Source organism: Serinus canaria, chromosome 10, assembly GCF_022539315.1.
Source record: "Serinus canaria isolate serCan28SL12 chromosome 10, serCan2020, whole genome shotgun sequence".
In the NCBI taxonomy this organism is placed as follows: Eukaryota; Metazoa; Chordata; class Aves; order Passeriformes; family Fringillidae; genus Serinus; species Serinus canaria.
The window spans coordinates 19,536,282-19,557,700 of NC_066324.1; the positions used below are offsets into that span (position 1 = coordinate 19,536,282).

Sequence of the window (21,419 nt, forward strand, 5' to 3'; positions counted from 1 at the left end):
GAGTCAGCTTGCTTTGTACTTTCAAAAGGCAAGGACAATAGCTTAAACTGGTTTTGAAAGGCTTTCATACAGTGTCTAAGGAATAAATGTGAAGGGCAGGCAGTAGTTACACTTCAACTAATTCTGATCATTGCAGCAGTGACATACCTGTGCAAAGCCACTGTGACTGTGGGGAGAATAGAGCCTGCAGGCAGGTTTTTTTGGGGTTATTTTTATTTTTCTTTCAAGAGTATTTGTGAGCAGTGTGATTGTCATGCAGAGGCACGGCGCTGCTCTGACGTATACGGCGTCATCTGCTCTACGCTAATAAATTGGCATCTGCAGCTACCACTGCTGCCTGTCAAATGTGGGTACAAAATGGAGCTGTTTGATCTCAGTGCCACTGAAGTGTGTCTGCACACTGCAGAGGATGCACATTATCCCATCTGTTTCCCACAGACCCTCCATCAGGTTGGATGCTTCAAGGTAACAGATCAGACACCATGAATTGCACCGCAGACGACTGCCTTGGAGGCATCCTCCTGCTTTGTCCCTGCATGTAAAAATTTGACTTAAGAGTAATTTTATTCCTTCCCAGCAGGTCATTTAAATCCTGTCCACTCTAGGGAAATCTCTAACTTTGGCTCAGCTCCTTACATGCCAAGGGCTGTCCCCAGCGTGGCCGTTGTCATTAACGTGCCAAGCCACTTCTCCCCAAGCAGGCCTTACAAGACACTGGTTCAATCAACAGCAGCCACTGGTGGCCAGTTTATTTTTAGGCTGTTGCTGCCACAGTGCCAGATGGAGCTGTAACAGTGCCAGCCACGGTGAGGCTTCTGGGGCAGTGCCAGGGGTGGGAGCTGGGGCAGTGTCCCGAGCACTGGCAGCTCCTGCAGCTGGGATGTGTGGCCTCGCCCAGGTGGGCACTGCCACAGCTGCACTGCTGCTGCCAACCCAGCTGCATCAAGTCCTCTGCTGCACTGGCCACATGCATCTGCCTAAGAAACAGATGGTTTTGTCTCATTACCTAGGAAGGGGGAAAATCAGGCAATGGCAAGTTTGATTTGGAGTGTAATAAAACTAGTTTATTTACACAGTAACATGAATGCCACGGAGTACACAGCAAAGTACCACAGCAAACCAGAGTGTAACTGCCCCTGATCACAAAGGAAGGCTTGAAGTTTATATACTTATTTATATAAAAATGTGTAAATATCAATATGAAGCACCAGATAAAGCAATGCAACCAGGAATTCCAAATACAAGTTACCCACAAGAATGGAACTGAAAAAAGAAATTAAAAGAAATTCCCTTATTCAAGGCATTTAAAGAAATCCCATTTATAAAAGTTCACAGATTTTGGAATCCCCAATTCAAAAATAAACGTCCCCCTTTTATTAAAAACAAGAACATGTACTTAAATGCTCAGCATAATTAAGTTTTAAAAGAAAAAAACCCAAGGATTTCAACTGCAAAACCTTCTAATACCAACAATCCAAAGGACAAGGAAACAGAAGTTTTGAGTAGTTTTTGAAGAGGTGTTATTTATGAAATGACTATATTAAAATTTACACACTCTTAAAATATATATTATATATACAATATATAATATATATATATATTTTCAAGGAAAAAGGGGCAAAGAATACTTTTGGGATAAAAAAATCATATACATACATATATATTAAAACATGCCCTCATGCACTCATATATATATATATGTATGTATATATATTTATGAACAAATATTTCTTCCATATAAAAAAAAAGCTCCAACCTCTTCTAAATCCCTGAAATCTTCCCCTTAAATTTATGGGAAAAAAAAAATCTTTATAGTCTGAAGTAAAAATCAAATTCTCAAATGCTGTAGAGTGGTAAAATGCTTATGTACAGGTAAGTTGAATATTTAATTTTTTACTGGCAACTCTGCTTGATCTGAAAGCATTCTGTGGTTTCCAGGTAAATGCTGAGTGGAGCACCAGTGCAAGGAGACTTAGAGGAAATTATTTAAATTACATTCCACACCTACTCAAAATCACCATCCTTCTAGCACTGCATCCAGGTGAGTAAGAAAATCCATACAAATGTCTACCAGGAATTCCCTGCAACACAGCAGGGAAATGAACTTGCTCCTTCTCTTGGAGTTGAGGGTGCCCTTATGAAATTTTTCCCCAGTGTTTTGAAAAGTATTTTTTGTGTATTCTTTGCCTGAAGTCTTTGTAATCCACATGACTGTTTACAGAATATTTCCACAGGTGTATTTTTACAGAGGTATTTAAAATTCTATTCTGTACTTTGATGTTCTCTTACTGCATAACTAAATCACAATCACATCTTCCTCTGTGCTGGCTGGAGGGCTCTGATTGTGCTCCAGGTCTTACAGGAGTTTTAGCAGAACCAGCACCACCTCTGGAAAATCAGAGTAAAACTGACAGTCTAGTTGTGCAGTGAAGTCCTCATTGTACTGAGAAACAGGCAATTTAGAGAAAGGGGGAAAAGAAAGTGCATTAAAAGGTCTGACTCAGTTTCTTTTGTATCCCTCAGAAAACTTAAATTTGATTTAAATAAAAACAGGATCATTTATTTTATATTTACATAAGGATTTGTTATTACAAAAAAAGAGAAATTAATTTAGATGGGAATCTCAGCACAAGAACTCAGAACCAGATACATTTTATTTCAGCAGCAAATACATGTTAAAATTAAGGACCTACAGTATGAAGCTACTGAATAAATTCTGCAGGTAGCTGAACCCTAACACATACATTTTATTTAAATAATATATTTTTCTCTATAACATGTAGGAATTCTCTTGTATTAACACGTCAAGATGATCCATTCATACTTTGTGGGTGGGATGTGGGGAGCATGAAAGATTGAAGGTGGAACATTTTTGTAAATGCTACCTGCACTCCTCTCTGTGGGGCAGCAACATGGTATCCTGGCTGGAGTTACTGATCCCATCAGTCTGAACACTGAAGTGAGACCAGGCTTCTGTGTCTGGGCATTCCAGGGGCTCCAGAAGGAAATTCTGCATTCCCTCTTTCTTACAAATTTATAGGCAAGCTTTTACCAGTAGAGTCTCTTTATATTCACCTGGTTGTGCATATTGACTGGAGCAGATCTGAGGCTTGACAGACAATTAGTAAGAACTAATTCCCATTTAAGAAATACAAAACTAACCCACTTTCCATATCACCTCAGGAGCAGTTCTTGTAGCACTCCTGTTTGAAGAGAGGTTTGCATTTCCCAGCACAGCCCAGGGGTGCTGTGCAGCCCCTCCACACCTCCAGCAGGAGCAGCACGTTCCCCCCTCCCTGCTCCCAGCCAGCTCCTCCTGGCCAGCACAGCACGGAGTGCCTGCAGAGATTGTCAGAGCAAGAGGCTTCTCCTGATGCCTGGTCAGGCTGCAACAACTGACTTGGTATCCACTGGTATTCTCCCTGCTCCAGATCCCAAATCTGAAAGCCCACAGCTTGTTACTTCACGTTTACACTGTACTACAAGCAACTTAAAGGAACCCATTCACACGGATCTTATGGAATAGATCAACCCAGTATCAAACAAAGGACAGAATTGAATTTTGTGAAGTCTTCTGCATCTTTACATGGGCAGTATTATTTCTAGGGCTGTTATGAAAAGAATAAGATTTCCACCAACTGACCAGCTACATTTCAGGTTTTTGACAAGGCACTAAACATTGTGAATCCAATCACTGTGCTCTCTCTGTAATATTAGAGAGGGTTTTAATGGCTCTAAAAGGATCAGAAACCACTCATGATAATTCTTCAAAGAAGCATTTGATTTTTCCAGAAATTAGTTTCCACTGGAAAAAATCTTTAGAGTTCATGTTAAAAATATTTGAATGACAGCTTTTATTAATAGAAAAATATATATTTACAGTCAATACTGTTATCTTAGATTTGCAGCTCTTCCTATTTCTTGAGCTCAACTGAAAGTGCGACATTGCTAGAAAAAAATTCAAGATCTGTGCACATGTTCAAGTAGGTTCTACCATGCACAGCCAGGGGTTTTGTTCCTGCCATACACAGGATCCTGTTACAAACAGAGCGGGTTTTTTTCCTTTTGCTTAGCAATTATGCTGTAGCATTCTTAGGATTTGTTTACAATCAGTTCAATGCATACATTCTTGTGTATTTACGTGGCACAGTCTGGTACCAGGATGGAGAACCACCACAAACACAGTTGCAATCATCAGTTGTGGGCAGATCTGCAAAGTCAGCCTCAAGCTCCTCAAGGAAGAGCTCAGGCCAGATCAGGTTTGATTACATTGGCCATTCTTTTTTAAAGAAAAAAAACCACACAACGTTACAAATTGCTAAAGTTTACCCAGTGCTGCACAAGAAAGAGGTTGGTAGTGAACATCTATCCATGCTTGGTTATACTGCAGAGCTAAAATGAGTATTGGTGCATCACAGAAGATACAAACTGGAGTTAGATAGCTAGAGATACAAAGGCCTTGGACCAGCTGCGTTAACAGGAACGCTCGTACGACATTCCAAACCCAACTCTGCATGTGCGTGCTGACATCCAAGTGACAGTGGGAACACGTGTCCCTAAATATGGGAACACCCAGAGGATCCAGGGATCGCCCCATTACAATGCCAAGTGGTCCAAGAGTTCCTCCTATGCCTATCTGAGCTAGCTGGGAAGTCAGGTGCACACACACACCACGGAACAGACACAAAACCAGACCACAGAGAACAAGAAGCCCCACTGGCAGCTCAGCACACTGGCACTAATAGCTAGTAGGTAGTACACAAGTGACTTGCCATGCTCGGTGTATGTGAACTATGGGAGCATTGCCCTCCTGTGTCCAGACAAAGCAGGGCTGCACTGAACAGGAGATTCTTTGTAAAGGTTCTTCTACAAGCTGCTCAGCAGTAGTGCAGAAACTTTCTTTCCTGATGTAGAGGAAGTACTTCAACTACATACATTGCACTTGGGCTTTTAATGCACTGTCCTGTTTTTCTGCATCAATGCCACCATCCTAACTTTCTTGCCAAAAAGAGAAAGAAAAACATACATATCACATTAAAATATATTATCCTCATCCTTGCCTGATCCTTCACTGATACAGGTGAATCAAACAAAAGAACAATCAGAAGTTTCAAAAAAATCTTTAGAAAGGTAACGAAGACAGTCTATACTAGGGCCCAATCAATGTAGGCTTCCACAGGCCATTGAGCTGAGCTCTGAGAGGTGCCAGAGGAGAATCACACAGACACGTCAGCCCTCGATGGACGCCGTGGATCCAGAGCTACTCTTGCTGACTTTAAGCCTGCAGGACTGTTTGTTCAGTTCCCATGCATGTGGTCCAAGAATGCATATGTTGTATAAAGTGGCTATTTGTTTCAAGGCTGAAGTGAATTGATTCCTCACAGTTTTAACAGTTACAATGGAACAGCACTCCATAAAAAGAACACGTGGATATCTGTGCATTTATGTGCCAGGAAAGTAAAGGAAGGGGCTGCAGATCTAGCATCGGGTAAAGGCTCGTGTGTAAAGTGAACACTGTAATGTACAGCTTTAAAAAATAATACAAGAATTGCACGTAGATCCATAGGAGAGAAGCACAGGCTCATAACTATGGCTGTCTGCTTTCCATCACCCGGGTCAGAACAGTCAGGATTGCTTTTCCCTCTGCATCCAGATCCATTCTTCAGAGCAACTTGGGAAACAACTCCTAGCCTACCAATACTGAGCAAAGACACTGTCTGTACAAGGTTCCATGGGAAATGGCTGTTAGGGCACAGAAGGAAGTCAGCAGAGGTCTTGAAAAGTGAAAAAACTCCTTCAAGTTGAGGTTTTAAAAATTCTGACTCTTCAATCCTCCCTTATTCCTGCTCTAGTCCAAAACTCTGTCTGTGATGCTCTTTGAGCTCTTCTGACAACAGTCCATTTTTAGGGTGTTGTCTATAGCAACATCAGAAAACACTGGTTACAACAGGCAAGAGATGGGCAGCCAAGCACTGCTGTAGGAAATGTGGGTCACGATGCTGCTGGTCGTGGCTGCCAACCTTAGCAGCTCCCTCAACAATTAAACAACAGTATTTTTGCACCCTTGTTCTTACCCTTCAGAGAACTGTGTCTGCAGTAAAAGTGTCTCCATGTTGCCTGTTAGCTACACACAGACAAGCTCTAAACATTTCGATCTGCCAACAAACCTGCAGAGCCAGTTTCAGTCTCACTTTGCAGTATGGCATAAGTGACAAGAGCAGACCAAACCAAAACAGAAGAGGTGGCTTTTATTTTCATCCCTGATTCATAGCAGTGATTGTCAGAGAAGGTTATGTATGTCCCATCCATTTCAAGTCAGGCTTTAGTGCTTTTTGCAATGTAAGGGGAATTTCAAGGGTCCACCAAGTGTTGTACTGTTCTTGTATAAATGTGGTTATGGCTACAGTACATCAATAGTCCAGACTGGTGAAAGTTGCCTAGGAAATATGATAAAGTGTGCATATGCTGCTTTTTAATGCACAGGTCTCAAGCTAAGGGTAATGGTGTGATTAAGGCAGTACTGATGAAATTGTGAATGGTTAGAAAGGATATGGGTAGGCAATGGGAGGGAGGGAAGAGGAGGAGGATATGGGAGGCAGAGGAGGAGGGAAGAGGACTGAACACAGGTGCTTACTGCTCACTGACACTTGCCATGCTCAGTGGCAAAACCACATCTGGGGAGGAAAGTACAGGTGGTGTAAAGTGTAAGAGAAAGATCAGAACCTGTTTGGTTGAGACCAAAGGAAAGAGGAGCACAGCCTGCTTGTGGGGGACTGACTAAGGTGAGAGGAAATGTGTGGTATGTGGAGTGAAAGCAAACGAGTGTTTTGTGGCATGGTGGATAATTTATCTCACATTCACCACTAGTCCATCTCTGCTTATGGTCACTGCTATTCACTAATCAATGCTACGTAGGAAATGACAGAAACTACCCAGAAGAGGAGGGCAATTTGTTTACTGCAGTGGTAGAAATAGTGGTATCAAAGCTTGCTCTCCTTTTCAGCCAGATATGAATCAAGTTCCATACTGGCTGATCCAAATGCAGTCGTGTATGTGATCAACCCCTAGCAGGCCTGGCAAAAAAGTAAAGTTTCTGTCATACTTGGTAGAGGATGCAATTTCTCCAATTAGAACCTATTTGCTCAGAGTTGCTGGCTTCGTTGTCTAGGCTGTTTTGTAACAATTGTACAAAGTATGAGCCCTAGTGCAGGCTGGAGTGAGGGCTGGGGCAGAGGTGGGGGTGCTTCACGAAAAGCAACAGGCTCTACAACTAGTGCTGCTTCATGAGTCTCACAATGCGATGAAGTGAGTCTGTAGTGGCAAAAGCCAGATATTGACAACAAAGCCAGTCTTCCAGAATAATTCCACAGTCCCTCTCCAAGGACTTCTCTGCAAACTTGATCATCAGCAGCGTCCTTTTTATATCGAGCCAGTTCTGAAGTATGGCATCTCTCCGTGAGGGGTTGGAAGATGTACTGAGAGCATGGAACAAGTCCTCACGTGGGCCCCAAAGGAGACACTGAAGGATTCCTTTGGCTTCTGATATCAAGATCCTCTCCGAAGGGTTGGGATTCAGCAGGCAGCTGGCAAGCTGTTGAAGCCCTTGAGAGTAGAGGGAACGGCAAGGAATCTTGGGGAGATCGGCACAAGTGTACTCCTTCTCTTTCAGCTCTGGATTCTCATCAAAGGGGTTGGGTAAGTGCAGCATTTCATAGATGAGGATGCCAGTCTGGAACTCATCACACTTCTTGTACTGCGTTGCAGTGATGATTTCTGGAGCCAGGCGGGACTGATCCCGCAGGACCTCGGGATCCACCATATGGCTCTTCTGCTTGGCCTGGGAGAAGTTGCTCACAATCAATCTGGCCGGGCAGGCGGTGTTGGGATTGGGCTCGGTGGCCTCGGGGCTCAGGGGGCCGCCTCCCGGCCTGGAGTGAACCAGCAGCAGGTTCTCCAGGCGCAGGTCACAGTGGGTGATGTGATAGGGCTTCAGGTGCTCGAGGCCCAGGCACAGCTGCAGGAGCAGCAGGCACACCTGTCTCTCGTACAGGTCGGGGCTCTTGCTGTGCCGCGGCGCGGAGTCGCGCACGAAGTCGGCCACGGTCAGCTGCGGGACCTCGCGCGTGATCACCACCACGCGGCTGCGGGGCTGGCTGGCGGCGCCCTGCCTGCTGGGGCTGTCCCTGCATGAGGCCTCTGAGCTGCAGGCAGTGTCTCTGTTCTTCTGCTCAGGCTCCTTCTCCTCCTCTTCCCGCTCTTCTTCCGCATCCGCCGCGTCGTCATCCTCCCAGGGAAGGAGGCGCACGGGCACCTCAGCCAGGAAATGGCCACAGTCCTGCTGGATGTTGAAGTTGATCGCCAGGCTCTGCCGGATGGACAGGCTGTGGTAATACTGCTGGGACTCCTTAGCCTTGCTCTTACAAATCTGGGGGAAAAGAAACAGAACAGACATCATTCTTTTCATTCCTAAAATCTGTATATTTTTTTAATATGTACTTTGCTGATGGGATCTCCAGCCTAGGCCTAAACACGAGCAATGAACATTTTTTTAATGAACGGACCTTGGCAGACTGTCTTAAGGCACCCAAACAGTTCTCATTGGCTAATAAGAACTGCAGAGCAATACATGCAGGCATCTCTCCCTCTGCACACATGATCCAATGGAAAATACAATTCTGGTTTTTTATCAGAACAGCAGCTGATACACGGTAAATGCACAGCAAAGCTTTTTTTACAGTTATTTCTTTACCTGTATGATTTTATTCCAAGTTCTCTCAGCTTTGAGTGAAGCTTGAACAAGATAAAAATAATCAATAGCAACAGGGGATACAAAGAAATATGCATAAAGTATTTGACCAAACACTTGCACATGGCTGAGCTAGCATGGCACAACAAGTTGAGCCCTGTCAGCTGGGTGACTGCTGTTTGCTCCTTGCCCGTTGGAACTGGAGCTGAGATCCATGAGCTGCAGCAATGTGTCTGCAGGGAAGGGTGCATGGGTGCATGGCACAGCCTGCTGCCAGGCAGACTTGGCTCAGGTGATGAATGGACCATCAGTAGAACATGGCACCTTAACTTTCAATCAATTATCAAGATCCAAAATATGGTTTGGTTTTTTGCCATAGATCCTGTATTTATGTCAGGAAGTATCTTACTGATATATACATTATCAACATAGTAATTATCCTTATTAATTGTTTGCACTCCCATAACAACAGGCAGCTCCAACCTCTGACAAAAGTCACTGGACAAGCTCTATTAGGGCCTCTGTTTCTAAGGTATTAATTGATTAAAATTACAAAGACTCATCTGTCTTGACCTTTGCATATTAACCTTAGTTCTACTGAGTTCAGAGAGATCACTCACAGCATGTAAGGTTAGATGTATGTTTTGATCTTTTACATGGTTAGAGTCTAAATATTCACTTGCTGTAATGCACTAACAGGTTTTAAGTGCAAAGCTCAGAGAAGAAAAAAGAGGAAGTCATCTCTCTCCAGATGAAACTACAGCTTCCCTTAGCTCATCTCTGGAACCAAGGCAAGCCAGATCACTGAGGTCAGCACTTCTTATACACAGCCACCACCACCACGAAACCCAGAGCTCATCCCAGCCCCAAATGTAAGCATTAGGTGACTTTTCTTCCGTTTCTCATTTTTCCCCTTCTCAGAACTTCTGCAGCTAAGTTTCAAACCTACCTTTCAGTAACACACACATACATTTTTCATATTTTACATGCTTATGTGGTTAAGAAATATAAATGTGAGATTTAATCTTTTATGGTAGTTGATCACAAAACTGCATTGTCAGATAACCACAGGAACTCAGACAAAATTTGAACCAACATTCTGATTGTCCTCTTGTCTTTGAGACTCTGCTCATTTCCATACTTCACAAGCACTTACATTTCCCTACTCATTCTGTTCACTAAAACTGCCTGTTTATAACTGCCACAAACACACAAAACTGATTTGAAAAATCCATTTTCTAGTCAATTTTATTTATGAGATGAAATGTTGATCCTTACCCTGTTTATATAGTGGCTTTTGCTCACTTAAATCTCCAAATGTATTTTACCCTGTTAGAGGTGAAATGAGTTCTCAGTGGCATGTGTGTCCCTGGTCCCTTCTCTCAAGGGTTACAGAGGCAAAAATATAGCACTAACCTTTGAATTATATAGAAAAGGAAAATGCCAGCTGATTGGCTTTGAGACTGAAGTCCCCAGATTGATTAAATACTTAATAGTGCACAGAAGACAGAACTAGAAAAGCTGTACAGACAGACTCCTGTATATGTGTTGGATGTACACACGTGGTGTGTATCAAATCTGACTGGGAGAAGAGCTATTAAGGAAAACAAAATTGTTCCATCTTCTATGCCCTTCAAGTCCATGGCCTTTTTCTTGCACAGCCAGCCATGGGAATACTCAATTGCAACTGCAGAAAAGGTTCAGCATGTTGTAATTCAGCCTTTAGTTTTTAAAAATACTTAAGTGACCTAATAAAAAAAACCACCAAAAAACCTCATGCTGAAAGAGTTTAAAATTAAAGTCAAGTTTACTTGCTGATAAAAAATGTTGAGAACCACACTTGGCCTTAGCTACTGCACTCCATTTCTTAATCCACAGAGGATTTCTAGTGCCACCAGTCAGCTAAAACTGATATTCTGCTAGGAATACAGAATCCACAAAGTATGTGCTCTGAAAACTATATACACATCTCAGTTTGGTGAATAAAAGGCTTTTTTAAAAGTTTATGGAAAGGATTTCTCCTTGCCAAGAGAAAAAGAAAAGCAAAGGAATCAAGACTTTCTCCTAGTTTCTAATTTTAGCCCTAGGCAGCCTCTCTTCCTACTTCAGAGAATGTTCTCAAATTTACTACTATTTCAGATAAAGCTGGAGATGGGATCTGCACCTCTGAGAATCAGCTTTGGTTCTCTCATTCCAGCAAGCACGGCCAGTCCCAGACCTGGGAGAGCACAGAAGCACACTTTCATCCAGGCTTCAAGGGTGTGCTGGTGCTTTCTTCTCCTTTAGAAATGGCTGGCCACGCACATCTGCATCCAAAGGCATCCAGCTGTTGGTGCAGAGGGTGTTTTTCCTGAGCCAGTGGCCTGCAAGGCCAGTCTTCTCTGTTTGGTCATCCCTGAGATCACCTCTCCAGCCTACTAAACAGTTCTGCTTCTCTATCTTCTTCATTTTTCTTTCCACTATTCAATCCTAAATCAACTTCACTTTAAATTAAAGTGACAGCCCTTCTCCTTGCTGATTGGCTAAAATTGATTCCTGATTCCCATCCTTGAATATACCTTTACATCTGGGGAAAATGTAACTTTTCCCATCTGCTTTGTTTATACTTGAAAATACCCAGCCCTTACTTCTCCTTTCTTTATTCCTAACTCTCTGATTTGTGTTGCTCTTTCTGGATTCTCCCCATGTTTTAGATCTTTCTGAAGAGTGGTACCTCTAATGAATTCAGTATTGCAGCTGAGGCCTCTCCAGCACTCAGCAGAACAAATCTTTGTGTCCAGTGATGCTCAGAACACTTTGCAGGAAGAATAAGTTACATTACTAACTCCATGTGTTATTGAAAACATTCAGCACTGTCCACTCTAAAGTAGGAAGCCACAGCAGGGCCAAACTTTCCCCAAAATCAGTTCTTAAATTTAATGAGGTCTTGCTTCAGACTCCTCTCTATAGCAATAAAACAGAATTTCAGTTATCAACAAAACAGACATTAAATACTAAATAGAAGAATGATTAAAACTGATACTAAAATGACTGCATTCATTAAAAGAGATTTTCCCTCCTTACTGTGCTGTTAAGGAATCCAGCCAATACAGGGAAAAAATCTCTAATCCTACAAATGGCCAGTGATGGCTTTTGGACACTTCCAGCCCTCTTGTTTAATACAGAGAAGGAGGTGGGTACATGAACCTGCAGTCAGTATCTACAAAGACAAGAGAGCTGAGATCTGATTTGAGATGTATTTTCTGCTCCTTGCTTTTTGTTTACAAACACCATGAAGTGAGAGGTGGAAGAGGCAGCTGGGTTATTTCAGGCTGATTGAATTGCTGACTACACAAACACTCAAATCTGTACACTGGGCACTCTGCAGTTGTCAGAGGAAGGGAAGCTGGCCTTCCTGGAGGCAGCACCCAAACTCAGAGTGTGATAACAAATCAGGCACCTGTCTGAACTCATAAAACAGTTTCTAGAAGACAGACCTGCAGTAATCTGATGTTCCTGTAAGTGTCTGGCTTCTCTTCAGGTAAGTCTTGGGGGTCTGCATTGCACTATTCAGATTCTTTTACATTGCAGGCTCTACTCAGAAGTCTACTTTATATTAGGATTTTGCAACAGAGTAGTAAATACTGGTGTTTAATACCATCAATGGGTAATTATTCTCACCCAAGCCTTTTGTACTGAAATAACTCCACTATCACCTGAAACTACCATCTGAAAGACAAAGATTTTAAACTCTCAAAATGGTTTGAGTTGGAGCCAGTATTTACATTTGAAAAAAATTAGGGGAAAATTGTGAAATTTATTGGCCTCCCTAGCAAGTGTTTTCAACTGCTGGTGATGAATTGCTAAAGGAGTGCACACAGAGCTGCTTTTCTCTTGTGATGGTTAATTCTGTGTCAAAGCTGGGAAAAAATATATAGCCTAGTTTCCTTTGCATTTTTAAAGCTTTTTTCTGTTCCAGTCATTTACTCAAAAAGATGGAAATCCTGTTGCCTTTTACATATAGAATATGCTGAATACCTGTTTTTTGGCACAGGAAGAAAAGGTGAAAATATTTGGACTAAAACACTAACACAGCAAGTAGGATCAATGAGTCATTTACTATTTGCTTTAATGAGATACATCCAGCTGAGCTATGAAGATATGGCATGTGATAACAGCTGACAGGAAGGTGTTGATAAGGCCTTGGCCAGCCTTATTTCATGAGCTGATAAAGAGCTGGTTACTCAAAAGATGAAGCAATGCTGGTGAAAAACCCTTCCATATGATGCAAGAAAGCAATGAGAAAAAAGGAGAGTAACAAGTAGGAAGGAATGCAAAGTATCCAACTTCCTTTTCACTGGAATGCACTGTCACTGTCTATCTTCTCCTTAATCCACATGAACAGAATGTCTGTCACATTTATAGGGACAGGTTTCCTCATACCCTGCCATTTCAGTTTTCCTCAGTGCTCCCAGCCCAAGGAGCAGGATTTGAACATTCCAGAGCTTCTACACAATGTTCTGTGTTAGCTTTTCTTCTTCCTTTATGAGTGCTGTGGCCCACAGTGCCACCAGCTGACTCTCCCTTCCCCAGAAGGGAATCTCATTCCCACTCTGGCCCGTGTGGTTCACAGGGCAGCAGAGAGCTCACAGCACCACCAGGATTGTGGGAAATGAATTTACAAGTGCTGAAAATGAGAAACACAGAAGATCACAAAGACTGTACCATCTGTGCCACTTTGTTGTATTGCACAGAGGGACAACTGCAAATGAAATTCTGTGTAGAATGAAAGCTTGCTAATCCCAAATTGATAGCTTGTTCTTGGCACAACCTTGTTTTCCAAGGAGGCCAGTTTGATCTCTGATTGACCTCATTTTCTTGATCTGGCCTTGGAATAGAGCTTTGACTTTTTAATGACGTGCCAAAACACAGAATTCTGTTTTGCTGTGACTGAACTGGGAATGGGCTGGAAGTTGAATGTACATTGCTTTGTTTTGGTCTGAAGCACAAAGCTCTGGGACAACCTTTAACAATCCTTCTGACAGGAAGCTCCACTAGGAAATTGAATTACCAAATAAAACCACCTTAGCACACAGTGACAAACTAAACATGACTAGGAAGTAATTGTCAGCTGCAATACAAAACTGCCAGCCAGGTTCAGTCCAGTGCTGCTGACTTCTGCATTCCTGTGTCCTTCACCTGGGACACAAACCTTACCAGGAATCCCAAGGTTTTACTGCTAGGAGAGCTGCTGCCCTGCAGCAATCAAAGCAATCAATGGGAACTGCTCCTTCTGAGCTGTCTGCCCCTCTGCAGTGGCTGTTCCCCACCTGAGCAGCAGTGCCACACGTGCCTGTGGCCAGAGCCAGCTGGGTTTTGTGGCTGTTGTTCTGTCTGGACTCTGAATCATGGCTTCTGTGAGTCAGCCTGTGACACTGCACAGGTCTGCTTTGAGTTTAATTCTGAAAGTGGAACCAGTTTATGTCACTGACACAGCAGTCACAGTGTCTGTTATTCCCTCTGAGTAATCGAATTTATTTATTTATTTATTTTTTAATAAAAGATGTCCCTACCACATCAGTGCCTCATTCAGTTTGTGTCAGGGCACTAAGAACTGAGCTCATCCAATCTGCTGTGTCCAAAGAGCTGGTGCTCTGTGCTGCTCTTACTTTGGTGTAACCTTTTCACCACATATTTGGAATTACTGATAAGACTGTGGTTTCAGGGGAATGTTTATTCATATTGCCCCAGATCTACCAACAGCTTAGAAGGTGGTACTGCACTTAGGTGAAAGAAAAACACCTCAGGGGCTGGAATTTTATGGAAACCTTTCTTGAAAGGGAACTTATATTTTTCCAATTGAAAAACTACTTTTCTGATCACGACTTATGTACTGGCTTTATTTCTAATGTTTTAGTCCAAATAATTTCCACATGGCTTCCTGCAGCTATTTTTGCACTGGGTGTTTACTAGCAGATTAGGTGAGAGTTGAAGCAAAAAACATAATAAAGTGTTGTGAAACAACACACCCCTATGAATGCTTCCTCTCATATCCGAGCACAACTCGTTCTGTTGGGGTGTTCTCCACCAAATTTATCAGAGCATCTTTTACTGGTGAAACCACCAGAATGGAAAAGTTCACTGCTACATTCACCTCTACAAATCATTCATTGTTCTACAGTTAATTCAGCAGTAGTTAAATGGTCAAAGCCAAATTTTTAACAATGCTTTTGCAACTATTTTTGTAGAAATAGAATATTAAAATGCAATTTTTTATGTATCAAGAGTATTAGCACTGTTTGGGGGTGAATCTCTGATTTTCTATAAAGAGAATAATAATTTTAAAAATCTCATTATGACATTGTTTTTCAGATCTAATATTAAAATCATAAAACTTAAGAACTGTCGGAATTGTTAGCCAGTGTTGCTTGGGTAGTTCTGCAAAACTCAGAAGACCTACATTAATTGACACCATCCAGAGATGTGGTTCCATATACACTTTCAAAGTGTATTTCTAAGACTTGGTCCAAAATAGCAGGAAGAATGTTTTGGATTCAACTGGCACACCAGCAATTTTCATCTCACTGCTTTTTCCACCCTGTTTTGGGGACAAGGGATTTAAAGTGGAAGGAAGACAGGTTATTTGTTGAAGGTAGATTACTATGTAATTTGGCTCACACAAAACACACCCATGGCAGTAAAAACTAGCATATTTGTTAAAGCTCAATTCCCCAAATCTCTGTGTAATGAAACAGCAATCTGTGGTTATGAGCTTTTGGACAAATCTGATCCTGGACTGATGGCTTCTAAGTCAAAGATCAGCTTGGGGCCAACACCTTCCACTAGCACAGGAAGTGCCAGGGGGGTATTTGCAAGAGGAACTTTTCCACTCATCCTAACAGCACAACAACTCCTGGTGACCTCTTCCTCAAGGATATTTTGTGGATACTTCACTCACATCTATTACAGTGCAATAAACCTTGTTAGTCAGAGAACTATTTTTAAGAAATCTGAATTATGAATAAGAAAATTTAGCTCCTCTTTGACCACGTTACCCTGCTGTTCTTTCTTCTCCCTGGCTTTCTACAAGAGAAACATATTTTGGAGGACAGGAGATAACAGACCAATGACATAGGTCTTGCCTGTCAGGGAATATTGGAAAGGCACATCTGTGATGTGCAAAGAGATATCACATGAGTGATAACCCAAACCTGCCCCTACAGAAAAATACCACTTTGGGCCCTAGAAGCAATCATTTTGCACCGTTGTATTAAAGCACACCCCTCCAAGCCAGCCATGAGCAATGCCAGATGCTGACTGTGAACCACAGCCAGGTAGGCTCAGGGGCTGGCTCTCCCTGCCTGCTCTGTACCACGCACATGGCAGCTCCAACACATCTACATTTCATTTCACATCTTTTCCAATAAGAAGTCCTTAATATTTAATGCAATAGAAATGGTCAGACCCAGATATCTGCAATAAAAAGATGCCTCTTCAGGTCTCAGAAGAACACAGTAGCTGCACCAATCTTACCTTTCAGTTTTTTATATCTTACTTGTAAACAGTCATACAGGAGTGGGAACAATGTTTTGTTCCTGTAAAGCACCACCCTTGTGAGAATGTGAAATATAAGGAATAACAGCTCAGGCCTCACACATCTGGGTCAGGCAATAAATGTTTTATCTCAGTTTCAACAAGGAGGAGCCAGAAGTTCAGTGATTTACTCAAGGTCACACAGGAAGCCTGACAGTGCTATGAGTCTCAGCTGTCCTTCTCACTATCTTCCTACCAGATAAGCATTGAGAAATGCAGAGTTACAGCACTCAGAAAGAACTACCTATATAAAAGTCCATGAAATAACAATATCTGGTGAGATAGCTGCCAGCTAGGCACTCATATATTAACAGTAAATCTAGTAAATCTTTTTTCTTTAATGTGTTAGCTGAAGAATTTATAAGGCAAACACTGATGGGTAGAGCTTCTGAAAGGCTGGTAATGAGCATGGTTAAAATCTAAGACCTTGTATGGGAATGGAAAGGCCTATTACCCTAGAATTTACACTTCAAATTACATGGCTCTGAAAATGGAGAACTTTTCAATGTTTTAGGAAACCTTTCCTAACTAGGAGTGATGATTTCATTTCCTCTGCATGCAGGTGAATCAAAGGATTTTGTTATTGTGAGTTTCAAAAAACCTCTGACATATGTTAAAGGAACACAGATTTTCTTTCAAAATGTCATTAAGCAGTGACCCTACTGAAGACTAAGATGTGTTGATTTCTCTTTCAGTCATTTTGGAGCTGCAACAAAAACATGCAATTAAACAGCAGGCACCAATGGCACAGATGGGTGTGGACATTTTGGGAACCTTCCTTCTCCCCCTCTGCCAGCAGCAGCCCTATCACTACAGGATGTAGTGCAGAGCGTGGCTGCTGTCACAGTTTGTCATTGGTGCCTGGGGTTAGCATTGCTGCACCTCTCCTACCCTGACATGGGTTAGCATTGCTGCACCTCTCCTACCCTGACATGGGTTAGCATTGCTGCACCTCTCCTACCCTGACATGGGTTAGCATTGCTGCACCTCCTACCCTGACATGGGTTAGCATTGCTGCACCTCCTACCCTGACATGGGTTAGCATTGCTGCACCTCCTACCCTGACAGTTGGGCATTGCTGCAGCCCCTACCTTGACGGCGTAGTTGTTGAGGGGGTCCTTGGCGTAGGAGGCGGGGTAGTACACGGCGTCGCCGGCCTCGCAGCACGGCTTGTCGCTGGTGAGCCGGAAATCCGACCAGCTGTCCACGCCGAAGCGCAGCTGGTCCTTCTGCCCCGCCATGAACAGATCCTCGCACTTCAGCGCCAGCTTCTTCAGCGAGTCGGCGTGCAGGCTGCGGATCTTGCCCACCACCTCCTCTCTGTTCTCGATGCCCCGGTACAGCGCTTGTCTCTGCGGCTTCTGCACGCCGCGGCCCGGCCTGGCCTGCGACAGGCGCCGCCCGCTCAGGGACTCCATGCTGGCGGAGCAGCGCTCCTTAACGCCCACCGTGGCCAGGCTGGAAACGCTGCTCGTGGCCGAGGTGGCTGCCCTCAGCTTCTCTGAGGGCCTGTCCAAGGAATCTCCCGACTCGTTGTCCAGGACCTTGAGCTCCAGGCTGACCGAGGAGCAGGCGCTGCTCGCCTCCCAGTTGGTGTCAATGTCATAGGTGGGGTTGGCCATGATGCACAGGTTGTTCTCCAGAGCCTGCTTCTGGAGATCTCGGGGAGTTGGCTCCGTGTTAGCTCTCAAAATTGTTTTCTTTGGCAGTGGAGGTGGCGTTGGCTGCAAGCTGTTCACTGTCTCCTGGTCTGCCAGCCCTCCAAAGGCAATGGCATCATCCAAAGCTCCCTTGGGTTGCCTGGGCTGTTTTGGAGGGATCATAGCTGCTCTGGACTGCCCTGTGGAATAAGATAATAGTGAGAGAAGATTAAAGTACTTCATATGTGCTGCTCCTGTTTGCACTCTGAAAAGAAGTTTAAGGCAAAAAGCCCCCAAAACTCTGATAAGGACCTATCCCCCCCCCTCCACATTTCAAAAACCCCATGATCCATATATGGAAAGATGAACTAATTAGGAAGCAAATGACCAAATCAGCATCATATATATCTAATTACATCCAGCCAGTCTTGATTTGACCTTGGCATATACATTGAAATCAGCTTCAGTGCTAACAGTGCTGCCATTTTACATCCAGCAGACCAATGACAAGAACTGCAAGCAAAACCCAAACCTCCATTTGACACTTTGGCCAAGTCCAGTTTCAGCAATTACACCCAGCGTCCTATAATTTCTTCTAGAGTCAACTGACTGTAATATTACTCCTCATTTTCTATTCAAATGTGCTAAAACTAAGGGTGGGTTGCAGTCCATAAAACAATTGGGAAACGCACTAGACAGGCTGAAAATCCTATTTCAGAATGGAATCCAGAAACTACCAGACACAAATAACAGTTTAGACACTCTGGAGTCAGTCAGGATTGCCCCAGCAGATTCACACAGTTAAATCAAGAAAGTCAAAGCAACTTTCACTCAAGTTGACAAGTGTGTTGCCATCAAGAGCAGGATCATAATTTGACAGAAATAGTTTCTACCCTGCAATTAAAACTCTTGTGCCCTTCCCCTGACTGTAAGTTCTCTAATGCATTTCCCTTCCTAACTTGCCACAGGTACCTTTGCTGGCAATGTTACATTCAGAGATAACCTGGCTTCACTCAAGAGATCCCAAATGGCAAGTTATGTACACACAGGCTGGGATTTTCTTGTTTCAGACATTTGTGTGAATCCAGGGAAGACAAACTTCCTGTCATATGTTTGGATGGCTTTTATCAAGGCCATTTATGTTTCATAAGCACCAGAGTCCTTGGAAATGCAGAATAAATAAATGACAATAATATAATGGAGAATAAAAACTAAAACACACAACACAAATGACCAGCTCACTGCTCTGGGACAATTAAACTGCTGTTACTCATACCAAGATGAGATCCTTCCAATCAACTGCTATTTTCAGAGAAATTATTTTATAAGCTTTCTGCTTCTCCTGGGAGGTTCACTGACTGTCATGGTAAGGTAGGAAGCCAACTCTGACAGTTGAAAACAGCAGACCTGAAGTGGATGCTCTGAATAATTGCAGCTGGGCATCTTTTCTAGTAAGGGAACAGACACTATAGCTTTTTGAATATTTATAAGGTGCTGAATCATAAAATCATTTTGGCTGAAAAGACCTTTAAGATCAGAGTCCAACTGTTAACCTAACACTGCCAAGCCCACAAAATCATTGTAAGGAGAGGACTAAACTGAAGACTAGGGGATCTAAGATTGAGATCTGAATTACATCACTTCAACCCATTATTAATAATTAACGACTTTGCAGTTTGCAAAAAGAAATATTAGCTTCCTCTGCATGTTAAGAAAGGTTGTTACAGTTTTAATGAACACTACAGAACCTGAAATCCACATGGTCAGGATGTACCAAACCCTGCAATGCTGGGATAGAATGCTGAAATACACCTCCTGATTTCAGAAGATCAGAGAGGATCATGTTTCTAGATGTATCCACAAACAAAACAGCCCTACACCCTGCAAAGCAACAGCCCTACACTCTGCTTTCTTAACAACTGTTCTCTTGTCAGTCACTCCAAGGAGACAGCGTCCCAAATGAAAGTTCTATCCCCATCTTTTGTTTAAGCTCCAGAAACCCTCAGAAGAGCTTTATGGATTTAATGGTAAGTCTGGCTATTCCAATGTTTAAAAAAACAAGTTTTGAGCAGGCAATTTTATCAGTTTTCTACTACCTGATATTCAGGGAAGACTGTAAAGGTTGCTGAAAAAGATGCAATCCTTGGAGGGCTGGGGGGACCCTACTGCTCCTTTGTATTGCAGGGAGTATTTGCTGTGCTGCAGCATCCAATGCTGCTGCCAGCTGGGCACTCCAGGAATTCTGTCCTGAAGCTCCTTTTGCAGAGGTGAAGTGTGGTATGATTCCAAGTCAAAAGCAGAGCTGATGTCTGTGTGCCAGACATACACCCAGATGCCTTTTGCTTAATCCTTAAAGTTCATTTCTACTTGATACCCATGTGTCCTCTTCCACAACTGCTCAGTCTTACAAAATCTGTGACCCATGTACTTCTCCCCAGCAACACTCTGTGCTAAAGATCACTGGCCTGTTTTCTCCTCCTCACCCTGCTGGGACAGCCTGGCTGCTGGGTTTTACAGACACTGCTCAGGAGGCACTTTGCTAAGGGGCTTTGCTTGTGGGACTTGCTAAGCCAAGGATGCACAGGAGCTAGAGGGAAACAGGGAAACAAAGTAGAGCAAGATGCACATCCTGAGCAGCAGCAGCAGCAGCAGCAGCAGCAGCCCTCTCCAGGAAAGGTAAGATTTATAACAGTGTTACTGCTCCATTCTCTTGTTTTCTGCCTGCTTTAATGACTCTGCCCTCCAAAAGCCACTCACACAGAGGAGAGTGTTGAGACTGCAGCCAGGGCTGCTTTTGCACAGCTACTGGCACTGTGACATGCAAACAGAACTGGAGAAGGTTTTCATAACCAGCAGTTGTTTTTTCAGATGTCTGGAGGGGGTGGCAGGTTCCAGAGAACTGAATGTACAAGTCATTCTGTAGTTACTGTGTCAAGTACTCTCAGCTGAGAAAAAATGAGTTTGTATAACATGCTATGTTACAGTGTGGTTTCTTCCCACAAGAACAAGTTTTCCATATTGAAATCTAACCATCTGTACTATCCAGTTGAAAAGTTTCATGTCTGCACTGTTTCTATGCTGAGTTCTAGCACTGTACATTTCTGTCACAGCTATTGGGCCAGTCTCCAGCTCAGCTTTCCCCAAGCATGGCAGGAAACTACATGGCCAATTTTTATAAAATCATTGCCCAGCAAGAAAAAGTTTGTTTTAAATGTTGTCCCTGTCAAAGGCACAAGAATATCCTCTTGCACAGAAATACTAGCAGAGCATTAATTTCTTTTTTTTTGCCTATCCTTTCCTTCTCCCCTTGCATGCTTAAACTCATCATTTCCTTACCTACTGCACAGACTCTCCAACATTGCAAGTTCAGCCTGAGCCACACTCTTGGGAGGAAAAATGAAAAGGAAGAACAGGGACAATATTAGGGTACCACTGTGAGAGATCTTTGAAGTGGATTCCAG

The 21,419-nt window shown here is 43.1% G+C and overlaps 1 protein-coding gene and 1 long non-coding RNA gene across 10 annotated transcripts in view; one reads left to right on the forward strand and one right to left on the reverse strand.

The window, feature by feature from the left end:
* Positions 1–2,470: 2,470 nt before the first annotated feature.
* Positions 2,471–21,419, reverse strand: part of PEAK1 (pseudopodium enriched atypical kinase 1) — a 60,852-nt gene continuing 41,903 nt past the window's right edge. For all 4 annotated transcript variants that reach the window (XM_050978705.1, XM_030228223.2, XM_050978704.1 and 1 more), the window contains 2 exons: positions 17,410–18,158; positions 2,471–8,425 (listed from right to left, as the gene is read on the reverse strand). In XM_050978705.1, the coding sequence (XP_050834662.1) occupies positions 7,271–8,425; positions 17,410–18,158 (1,904 nt within the window). In that variant the 3' untranslated portion in view covers positions 2,471–7,270. The remainder of the gene's footprint in view (positions 8,426–17,409; positions 18,159–21,419) is intronic.
* LOC108963308 (uncharacterized) overlaps positions 20,272–21,419 on the forward strand; it is a 63,523-nt gene continuing 62,375 nt past the window's right edge. For 2 of the 6 annotated variants that reach the window (XR_007778527.1, XR_007778526.1), the window contains exon 1: positions 20,325–20,634. This is a non-coding gene — a long non-coding RNA (uncharacterized LOC108963308). Of the gene's footprint in view, positions 20,635–21,419 lie in introns of all 6 variants that reach the window. The other 4 variants (XR_007778528.1, XR_007778525.1, XR_001992005.3 and 1 more) reach the window with 4 other exon arrangements.